At 47.7% G+C, this 12,027-nt stretch overlaps 1 protein-coding gene across 4 annotated transcripts in view; it reads right to left on the reverse strand.

The window, feature by feature from the left end:
• The window catches only part of TPC1 (two-pore channel 1), a 167,549-nt gene that overhangs the window by 101,226 nt on the left and 54,296 nt on the right, over nucleotides 1-12,027 (reverse strand). For all 4 annotated transcript variants that reach the window (XM_086786620.1, XM_086786624.1, XM_086786622.1 and 1 more), the window contains exon 11: nucleotides 3,946-4,018. In XM_086786620.1, coding sequence (XP_086642746.1) covers nucleotides 3,946-4,018 — 73 coding nt within the window. The remainder of the gene's footprint in view (nucleotides 1-3,945; nucleotides 4,019-12,027) is intronic.

Raw genomic sequence — 12,027 nt, forward strand, 5'->3', positions numbered from 1 at the left:
CCACTTTCAATGCATTCACCTCCTCCTTGACTGCCGTGTTCTCTTGTTCAAGGTCCGTGACCCGTGCTTCGAGGGCCATGATGTGCCGGTGTAAATTGTTCTCCACCTCATTGAGGTTGGAATCGGATGTCTTCTTGTTCTCCTTGATTAGTGCCTTCATTGCCGTCTCGAGGGCCTCGAGCTTCTCTTGGAGACTCAGGGCCATTCCTCGAGATTACTCTGCAGCGCTTCCCACAGGCAAGGAGGAGAGAGAGAGAGAGAGAGAGAGAGAGAGAGAGTTATGTTGCTGCCTTGGGGACCTGAGGAAGGGTGGGTGGGATAAGGTAAGCGAAGGGACTAGCGAACGGGCAGGTGGGTGGGATAAGGGAAGCGAAGGGATTGGCGCACGGGCGGGCCGGCGGACAGGGAGACGGACAAGGTGGGTGCAAAGCGGGGAGGTGCGGCAGCGTGCGAGCAGCGAGGTGCAAACCCCAGCAGCGCGAGCAAGGGAGCGAACAGGTTCACGCCATTAGGGAGGCGAAAGGACTAGCGCACAGGCGGGCAGGCGAACAGGGAGACGAGCTAGCGCACAGGCGGGCGGGCGCACAGGGAGATGGACAGGGTGGGTGCAAAGCAGAAGTGCGGCAGCGTGCGAGCAATGAGAGAGAGAGAGAGAGAGAGAGAGAGAGAGAGAGAGAGAGAGAGAAATGAAATGATATATTAACGTCTCTAAGAGGCCGTAATGGCCTATGAGACCAAAACTAAGAGTACATCTGAAGTTGGTGTCTCATCAAAGAGAACAACTAAATGAGACTAAAAAGTACAATAAACTGATTGTCCTACAATCCTAGGCAACTCTGATCCTCAAACTCCATGACCCTGCGTAACGGCCCAACCCACATGCTGACTACATGCTTGGAAAATAATGATATATATATACATATAATTAGCCTTAGTCCCTTCTCATCCCTCGAACACCCTTCGGGTTAGTGGGCAACGGGATGAGGTGATGGAAGGAGACTCTCCCGCCGTGTTTGAGGTGGATCCTTTCGTTGGGCCAACAATGCTACAGCCTGAGGTGTAACTCTCTCTCTTTGGTTATTCCAGTTCTGGGAGGGAGTTCGGAGACTGCTTTGCATGGAGGCTGCAGGCTGAGCTGGCACTCTTCTTGGGTTACCCTAATTCTCGCACGGGGGACCCTGATTGGACTGATATGAAGGAGTCGGTCTCTGAACTTTGAGACCCTGGCTTCCTTGGCCCACCGAAGAAGATGGGCAATCCTTGAGCTGGTGCCCAAATCCCTAACATCCGAAGCATTTGTTCTCACTTCGAAGCTCTTCCCTTTGCATTCTGGAGAGAGCCGGAGTTCCTAAGAATGTACTTCGGGGGAAAGGTCTTCCTTCATTTCTGAAGCTTCCCGTCTCCACATTCTGGTTAGGACCTTGATGTCTCTTTGGAGGCAGAAAGTTGGAAGAACTTCCCGATGTCTGAAATCTTTTAAAAGATGAGGGAGCTGGCTTTGGTGGGACTTCCACGATGAAGGCTTTGGCAAAGTCCTTCGCCATTCTGACAGCTTCTGCCATGGACACTGGCTTGGCATTCTTGACCAGTGTGTTAAAGGATTCGTTCATTCCCCCAATGAACCTAGCCATGAGTTGCTCTTCATCTATCGTGGTGAATATTTGAGTAGAAGAGCGAAAGCCTGGTGATATTCCTCGATGGTTTTGCTCCCCTAAGTCCCTAACTCATAGTCCTTGACACTCTCTTCTCTCTCTCTCTCTCTCTCTCTCTCTCTCTCTCCAAGGCTTACTATAAGTGCCCATGACCTTGACTAAAGTGCTCACACATACATCTACCACGTGGCCTACAGCATTGGTGGCGCAGAGGTGGTTTTACTCTATTGGGGCAGGTTACATTGGGTTGTGGTTTTACTCTATTGGGGGCAGGTTACATTGGGTTGTGGGGTTTCTCTCTCTTTCTCTCGTAGAAAAGATGATCTTACTCCACTTCCTTAGGAGTCTCCATGAAGTTTGCCGATACCGTTCCTTCTTTACTGGGTTTGCTGTAACAGTCTCTTGCCATGTGTCCTAGCTTCCCATAGTTGTGGCAAGTGAAGGTCCTTCCTCCTCCCCTGCCTCTTCCAATACAAGATGTAATTTGCTGAATTGACAAGAGACACAATGAGCCGGAACGGCCGGCCCCTCCCTCAAATAATGTTTATTGATCTTGGGAGAATCAGGTACATATTTGACTAGATTTCCATACCAATGCATATAAACACAGTATTGCAAACTGACACTACCCTCTCAAGTGCCCATGTTTGCTGCCATCTTCTCTCTATTGTTCCACCAACACATGGTTGAAGCAATCTACAAACAGAGCACATAAGACAAGAGAAACCTACACGGTATGTGAACATGGAGTCCTACTCCTCCCTCTTGCCACTTGCTTCCATAATTGAGCATTAATGCCTACCAATTACAAGTAGAGTTAATGGCAATAGAAGTCTTTGTGACGATGAAAGCGTCTGGAGTGTTGAAATCTTCAATCTGTCGAGATCCTTCGCGACAAAAGTCTTCAAGAGGATAAAAGGAGGGAAAGCTTCCCCTAAGGTTCAACTTGAGAAAGGAAGGCTTAAATTACGGTTTTCAGCCAAAAGACCAAATATTACAGCAAATATAAGAGCTTGTTTGCTGAATTTCAATCATTGGGAGTGTGTAGGAGAGTGAATACCACCTGGAAACACTCTTGGAAGCTTGGAAAACACACTAGCAAGCTTGGATATGGAGTTGGGAAGAAGAAAGTGCAGAAAATACAGCCAAAAGGCCTCATGAAGAGAGGCACCTACTTCTAGAGAGAGAGGAAAGAGAGACGATGAGATGTGCAACTTGGGTATCAAGCAAAGAGGACAAATGACTTGTGGTGCAAGCTAGAATGGACACATGGCTGGTTGCTCTCTTTGAACAAAGGGGATAAGGTCTGGGCAGTGGGAATTGAGCTTTGTTAATGTCGGGACATCAATGTGTGTGAACGCAGGGCTCATCATAATTTATAAGTGAGTTTGAGTCGCCCAAAACTTAATAAAGTGTATACACACTCACTTATAAATTAATGCTAGATTCTAAGGCTAGGTTTTGACCAATACTTACCACTTGTCACGTGCCACACAACCATGTCAACAGAAACTTTCACATGCACAGTTCACAGGCGGGCATCCCCTTACCCTAAACTACACATTGGGCAGGCAGGCATGAAAACAACATGCAAATTCAATTTGCATGAAAACAGCATGCAAATTCAATTTGCAGTCAAGGTACTAGACCCAATGGAACACCAATCCTCCATGCATTTCTGGGCATGTACACACAGCCACAAGTCCCAACGGAAAGCCAGTCCACAATATCACATGAGTGGCATCAATCCCTAGCATATGCAACTACCATGGATGCCACTCCAATGCACATACATAATGAGAAAGCACAGGTGAACCAATTGGGGGGCCGAATGGTGACAGCAGGCAGGAGTGAGAAAGGCAGGCGAAAGAGCAAGGGTGGAACCTCGAATGCCAAGGGATGAGAAGGGGAGCAGAGGGCTCGGTGGAGGCGGAAGGGCACAGCAAGGAAGGAGGGGATGGGGGGGGGGGGGGGGTAAGGGGCAGGCTAGGAAGGCACAACACGAGAGCATGAGAGCAGGAGAGAAACGGGAGGGGGCCTAGTGGTCAGGATTGAGGCTGTTCAAGAGAGGGCGGTGAGGGGAAAGGAGACAGGTGAAGCACGCATACAGAGCGAGCACAATTTGGCAGTACGGGGAGCTCACATCACTTGAAACATAGTAATTTTTAACACTAGTTTTGGGGGAAAACAAAAGTGCACACAATTTATTTATCGACTCTCTTGGGCTATTTTTAATATTATCCACATCGTGAGCTTCCCACATTTAATATCAATTCTTTAACCAAAAACAAACCTTGAAATCACCACTATCATCAAGTACATAGAAAATAGCTTCAAAGTTCTCCTCCTCGATCTTTGGTAAGGTCCTACAAATAAGGCACAAAACAACCCATTGATTAGAATATTGTGATGCTGAGACATAAAACATTGCATGATGCATAACAAAAGTCAACATTATTAGAATATTGTGCATCTCATTTGTGTGTTGTGGGAATATGGCCTTATATTGGCGGACATGTATTTTTCATGTTTTTGTAGTCATGGGCTGATTTAAGCCAGTCAACTAGCTTCATGATGGCAGTTGGCCAACTTCATGGCCTCCTTTATAAAGGCCTCCTCTCATCACTTGTAATAATTCAATCCTCAAGCACATTGTAATGCCCAGTTTGCTGGTTGTCACCATTGTAAGCCTCTTGCTAATCATTCAAGTGATCTTGTCTGTAACAATTGTGCTCTCTCATTGTCTCTCCAGCAGAGGCCAGATTCACTAGAGGATATGTAGCACTAGGAGGTCTAGAGAGGATGTGCTCATAGGTACAAATTCAAGAGCCATGCACTAAGCTATGGCTCTTTGACACATTGGTCACATCGGCTATGCTATATGGAGTACAGATCTGGGGGCCTAGCCTAGATTGTCACAGTCGATCAGGACGCACATACGATGGATGGAGATCGATGGAGAGACCACTTGTGTCCATGATCTCCAAGATGATTCGGGCTAAGGCCTCGATACCCCATGAGATTATCAGAGCCGAGATGGGAGCACCACCGATCGTAGTCCAGGCTCTTGCCAGATTAGTGTCCTTCATTCATAGCACCTCGGAGCTTCCCCGACCCCAGTATGCACGACTTGCTTTAGAGTCCTCTCATCAGCTAGCCATGGAGGGAGACACTTCATGTTGGTATGCGCAAATAGCATCTTGGTTTGAGCTCCATGGGTTCAGTTTAGACAGACTTCCACCCTTCCAGTACTCTCTGGAGGCACCCTCTCTCACCTTGACACATTCTGAGATTAGTAGAGTCATTAGACAAGACCTCATTCAGTTGGACACTAGGAGGACATGGCTAGAGCCCTCACAGGAGTTGGGGACGAAGATGGCTTTCTATAGAGACCATCTTCTCCGCACCACTGAGGATGGCTTTATACTTAGACCGAGCTACATGGATACCCATCTGTCTCATGGATTGAGGTGCGCCATTGGGCAGATCCGCACCTCTTCACATCAGTTAGAGATAGAGACAGGCAGATTTAGAGGCATACCTCCAGGGGACAGGATTTGTCAGATTTGTTGGATAGAGCCAGAGACGGAGGAGCACTACATCTGTCGCTGCAGAGCATATTATGAGATTGGAGGGTGCTACCATTGCCTTTTCAGAGAGGGATTTGGACCACTAGCTAGAGTCATGGACTATTGTGATCAGAGATGCTTGGGTTTTTATCTCCTGGAGATCCGCAGGCTCAGGAGCAGACGCCCGACTGGCAGGGAGTCCACACAGACAGATTACTGACTTCTTTAGAGGGACTACCCGGGAGGACACATAGCCGACAGCCCAAAAGTGGGCACCCTGTGGGACTCTAGTTGAGAGAGCTATCCAGTTGGGTAGATCCAGACGCCGGAGGGACGCCGGAGGGTTCGTGGATCGTCACATCAGAGACGGTGCCTACACCGGAGGATTCAGAGCATCATTGCGAGGCATCGGGCTCGTCTGACCAGGCATCTCACTATGGCAGATATCCAGGCCATCCGGCAGAGACCAATGCTATAGAGCTCCTAGGATGATTACCACTCCAGCCATACACTGTTGTACTCACTGTCACTTTTGTACTCCCCCATATTCATGTATTCATGTATCCATGTACTCATGTACCCCATTTTGACTAGTAGCATTAGCTTCCCACTCTCCCTAGTTGCTGCTTCCGGATGCTCCCTACCGATGTATTGTAGGGCTAGATCATTACCTTCAGTTCTTTCTTTTCTTTTCCAGACAGTGTATCAGATGTCACATGGTTGTAACTTTGGTCTCATAGGTCACTTTGGCCTTTTGAAGACGTTAATATAACATTTCATTTCATTTCATTTCTCTCTTCCTTTGTCTATGCTTCTGCCTGTGCAAACTCCAACATGGTATAAGTCACCTAGGTTCCTTGGCTGCCCACTTCATCTGCAATCTCTTCCCTTTGCTCTGCTGCGTCTTTGGAGCAAGAAGACAGGCTGCGTTTTCTTCTCCTACACTCTCCTTCATCAGCGTTTTCTTCCTGCCGTGCTCCTACCCCTTGTGTTCTCTGCTGCTGGGTGCAAAGGTGCTGCATTTTGCTTTCCTAAGCATTTGCACCAGCTTTGCAAGGAGTGTGGGCTACTTTACAGTCAGGACAGCATCTGGATGTGGCCTATTCGCGTGTAGTGCAGCCCGACAAGCAGCCCCGAAAGCCTTGCTTCTTCCCCAACTTCCGTCCCTCTGGTTGGGTCTTTTCCGGTTCGTTTTGGTGGACTGTTTTGCTACCGTCCAGCACCTTTCTCTGTCAGTTTTGAGAGAGGGCTGATTGATCCTTGTGCCTTGCTCCGTTGGAAAGTGCTCAAGAGGTCTTGGAGTGCTGAGATTTGCATTTTTTGCAGCGTTCATTGTTGCTGTGGATATGGCTCTCCCCTGCACAGAAAAGGAGGACAAGTTGGATGGAACCAACTATGCTCATTGGAAACTGAATCTGCGGGTCTGGTTTATTCATAAGGGTCTATGGAAGTTTGTTCAAGGTAGTGAGAAGAAGCCCAAGCCTCCTCAAAACTCGAGGTGTTGGACCAAGGTTCAAGAGGATGAATTCCTTGTGGAATTACAAGACTAGGAGGGTCATGATTCGAAGGCGCACTCAGTGCTTGTGCGGACCATTATGAAGGAGGTGTCACCAGCCATGCAAAATATTGCCAATGCACATCAAGTTTGGTCCAAGTTGGAGGATCTCTATGCTCGAGATTCCACGATGAGGGGAGTTACTCTTCAAGGGCAACTCTACAATCTGGTATTTTCTCCTAGTAGTTCGATGGAGTTGTTTTTAATGAAGGCCAAGGTCATCCATGACCAGTTACTGGCAATGGGTGCTACCTTGTCCTCTGATCAGTTGGATGCACTTATCCTCACAAAGCTTCCTCCAAAGCACGCTGTGGTTTCTCGGGCTTTACGGTACTAGGTCACAGAAAGCAAGTTGTATTTTGATGACCTCAACTCCCTTCTCTTGGAAGAAGAGTCCGTCCTCCTTTCACAGGGTAAGGTCAAGATGTCTCTTAATGGTCATGATGTGTTCCAAGTTCATTGTTCAAGGATTTTTTGGACGTGACGTGTTCACAGTCCAGTGTTGGGGGATTATGGGTGTGGTTTGTATAACAGCTCATCGTTCTATGTACTTGGAGTTCACTACACATTGGTGTGGGACTTTGGAGCCAAGCAGATTTCTTTGCTGTTCACGGTGCCATTCTGTTTCGAGGAGTCAGGTTGGCATGTGCTCTTTCCGAGGTATATCTGGTACTGCACAATACTGGAGTGTCCATGATTACATCTTCATCAGCTTACCTTCTTCAAACTTTTGCACACTATGAGCTGCAGAGGGGGTGTTAAAATATTGTGCATCTCATTTGTGTGTTGTGGGAATATGGCCTTATATTGGTGCACATGTATTTTTTCATGTTATTGTAGTCGTGGGCTGATTTAAGCCAATCGGCCAACTTCACGATAGCAGTCAGCCAGCTTCATGGCCTCCTTTATAAAAGCCTGGTCTCATCACTTGTAATAATTCAATCCTCAACCACATTATAATGCCCAATTGCTGGCTATCACCATTGTAAGCCTCTTGCTAATCAATCAAGTGATCTTGTTTGCAATCGCTCTCTCTCATTGTCTCTCTTTCTCTCTTCCTTTTTCTATGCTTCCACTTGTGCATACTCCAACAAATATAACTGAATTTATCTGCTTTTTCTCACATTTACAACTTTGATTGGTTCTCTGTTGCAAATCATGTAACTTGATATTTACTATTTGATTGTAAAATGATGTTATTCAACTTTCCATGTGAAAAGTGTGCTCATAATTACTTTAATGTGGTTAACCATAAGTCATTAAGAAAAAGCATGGTTTGGGGTTCTAAAGTAGATAGCCTCTTACATTAGACACTTATTATTAATATCTGATTTCATGAATGAAATGGCTAACTAACACGTGTACTTGTTGCAAGTTTCTATGTTGCCATGGTGGGAAACAAGCTTATGGACAAGGGTCATAAGTGACCATGGGATATTGATTAATTCCCAAGAACAGGGTGTGCACCTTAGTGCACCAACAAAATAAGTTCCGAGACACCATCTTCAAGTCACAAGAGAGAACCCAAGGGATGGTCGACCCTCTCAAGGGAGCATGCCCAAAGAGTCATATGTATCAGATGTCATATGGTTGTAACTTTGGTCTCATAGGTCACTTTGGCCTTTTGAAGACGTTAATATAACATTTCATTTCATTTCATTTCTCTCTCTACACAGCTGCAGCGACGGCCTTCCCACACACGCAGCCCACAGTACGACCACGTCCTGGGAGCATGCCCCAGGATAGTTGGTATGATGATGACTGTAGGGAGCTCAGAGCCCGGCTACAGAGAGAGGTGGCCACAGGTGTTACTACATATAGAGAGTCACGCATCATCTTCCGATGCCTCATTCGGCGGAAGAAGAGAGCATTCTTAGCTCGGCTGGAGAGAGACATGTATCACCTGTTTTTGAGTCAGGATTCTGGGAAGGCCTGGCGATTGCTTAGAGAGCACCCCCCGCCTCCGGCCATTACCTCTTCAGATACATGGGGCGAGTATGCAGCCTCCCTCTACACAGTACCAAAGCAGCCACCACTACCGAACCCTCCAGAGCCCTATCCACCCACTTCTACCTTCTTCACAGCAGAGATGGTGAGGAGGGCCATCAACAGATTGCATACAGGGAGGGCACAGGATCATGAGGGCATTGTAGCCGTCTCATGTTTGATAGAGCCATGTGTGAGGGGTTTCCTGGGACTTGGAGTACTTCCACGATTGTGCCGGTACTCAAATCTGGAGATCTGAGCCTGCCGACTAACTACCGCACCATTATGATTGGTCACTCACTGGCCAAGCTATATGCCTCTATTCTTGAGCAGGAGTTGAGCAGATGGGCAGAGAGACAAGGGGTCCAAGCTCAAGGACAGGCCGGTTTCAGGAGGAGATTCTCTACTTTGGATCATATCTTTACCCTCAGGGCTATCATTGAGGAGGGCAGAGCACATGGGAGGAGGATCTATTGTGACTCTGTGGATTTCCGCAAGGCCTTTGACACAGTGCCCAGAGCTAGACTGATGCGCAGGCTGCAAGACTTGGGGGTTCCATGTGAGCTCATTTGGGGTATTATGGCACTTTATGAGACACTAGTTGGGCAGGTGCGGACTTCAGAGGGTCTCTCCCAGCTAGTACACTCCACTAGAGGGGTGAAACAGGGCTGCCCGCTCTCTCCGACTCTATTTGGACTATACATTGATGAGATCTCTGATAACATTGGGACACGAGGGGACAGAGGAGCCCAATTGGCTGGCACTTGGATACCTCTGCTCTTATATGTTGATGATATTGTGCTTATAGCAGACTCACCAGAGGGTATGAAGAGGCACTTGGATACTTTACATGCTTATGCACAGGACAGTGGGCTCTCAGTTAACCTTGGTAAGACCAAGGTTATGGTATTTAATACTACAGCTCAGTGGGTCTGGAGACCAGTGCCTATTTTCACATATGGGCAGGAGACAGTGGGGTACGATGACTCATACACATATCTTGGAGTGGTGTTCAGTGGGCCCACATTTTCAATGAGGGAGGCACCAGGGGCCAGATTGACTAGAGGATATGCAGCACTAGGATGTGCTCACAGGTACAGTTTCAGGAGCCATGCACTAAGCTATGGCTTTTTGACACGCTGGTCACATCGGCGATGCTATATGGAGTACAGATCTGGGGGCCTAGCCTAGATCGTCACAGTCGATTAGGACGCACATACGATGGATGGAGATCGATGGAGAGACCACTTGTGTCCATGATCTCCAAGATGATTCGGGCTAAGGCCTTGGTACCCCATGAGATTATCAGAGCCGCGATGGGAGCACCACCGATCGTAGTCCAGGCTCTTGCCAGATCAGTGTCCTTCATTCATAGCACCTCGGAGCTTCCCCGACACCGGTATGCACGACTTGCTTTAGAGTCCTCTCATCAGCTAGCCATGGAGGGAGACACTTCATGTTGGTATGCGCAAATAGCATCTTGGTTTGAGCTCCATGGGTTCAGTTTAGACAGACTTCCACCCTTCCAGTACTCTCTGGAGGCACCCTCTCTCACCTTGACACATTCTGAGATTAGTAGAGTCATCAGACAAGACCTCATTCAGTTGGACACTAGGAGGACATGGCTAGAGCCCTCACAGGAGTTGGGGACGAAGATGGCTTTCTATAGAGACCATCTTCTCCGCACCACTGAGGATGGCTTTATACTTAGACCGAGCTACATGGATACCCATCTGTCTCATGGATTGAGGTGCGCCATTGGGCAGATCCGCACCTCTTCACATCAGTTAGAGATAGAGACAGGCAGATTTAGAGGCATACCTCCAGGGGACAGGATTTGTCAGATTTGTTGGATAGAGCCAGAGACGGAGGAGCACTACATCTGTCGCTGCAGAGCATATTATGAGATTGGAGGGTGCTACCATTGCCTTTTCAGAGAGGGATTTGGACCACTAGCTAGAGTCATGGACTATTGTGATCAGAGATGCTTGGGTTTTTATCTCCTGGAGACCCGCAGGCTCAGAGAGTCCATGTCACATGGTTGTAACTTTGGTCTCATAGTTTTTTTTAACTAATGAAAGGATCTTTTCTCGGAAAAAAAAAAAAAACTTTGGTCTCATAGGTCACTTTGGCCTTTTGAAGACGATAATATAACATTTCATTTCATTCATCTCTCTCTCTCTCTCTCTCTCTCTCTCTCTCTCTCTCTCTCTCTCTCTCTCTCATAGGCCGACTTTGGCCTCTCATAGACGTTAATATCTCTCTCTCTCTCTCTCTCTCTCTCTCTCTCTCTCTCTCTCATGCTGAGCACCTGGACTCAAGCTCAAGCTCTCTCTCGCGAATGTTGAGCACCTGCTAAGATGACCTGCGCGCCTCTACCTGCCTCTCTGCTCTGTGTGCACCCACCTACACACCTATGCCCGCCTCTCTGCTCTGCTCTGTGTGCACCCAGCTGCGCACCTCTCTGCTCTACTCTATGCATAGGCAGTCGCCCTGTTCTCTTCTGTGCGCCCCCCTTTTCCAACCACCCACTCCTTGTTCTGTTCTGTGCACCGCCTTTTCGCACCCACCCTTGCTCAGGCCCCCTAGGGAGCAACTAGGGGAAAACATGTCTCAATCCTAGGAGGGAGAGCAGGGTGATCAGACAACCTTTAACACCCCCACGAAGGCACCAAAGCCTACCGCAGAAAACTGAGGGAAGGGATCGTGTCCCCTGGATCACGAAGGCTTGCGAAGATGGCCCGACGAGATGAGGCCCTTTATGACGGGATATAGCTGCACAAAAGAACATAGATGAACACCATGCGACAGAAGCTTGAAAAGGAATGGACTGAGCAGATGCATGCCCAAAAGAAAGTGATATACGAAACGTTAAAGGAAGAGATATATGCCCAATTGAAGGGAGAAATGCAAGCCCAAGTATGGGTTGAGATGGAATTAGCCCAAGCCTTGATGCACACGGAACTGAAAAAAGAGATGCAAAAATGGAAGGATGACATGCTCCGGGAGATTGGCACAACGGTTGCATTGTACGAAGGCACCTTGAAGACATGTATGGCTCGCCGCGAAAAAGACATCACAGAAATGCAAAACGAATCATGTAAGGCAAAAGTGACTGCGGGTGAGAAGGAAATGCATTCATGGGCTGAAATTGCCAGTGCCACAAAGAAACAAATTGAGGAAGTCACCCCATGCATTGTAGTAAAAAAGCAGAAGGATACACCAGTCAATAAAGTACAGGTGACGAATACTACTTTGGAAGAGG

This window comes from Cibotium barometz, chromosome 49 (genome assembly GCF_041138505.1).
Source record: "Cibotium barometz isolate CiBa-2024 chromosome 49, ASM4113850v1, whole genome shotgun sequence".
Classification (NCBI taxonomy): domain Eukaryota; kingdom Viridiplantae; phylum Streptophyta; class Polypodiopsida; order Cyatheales; family Cibotiaceae; genus Cibotium; species Cibotium barometz.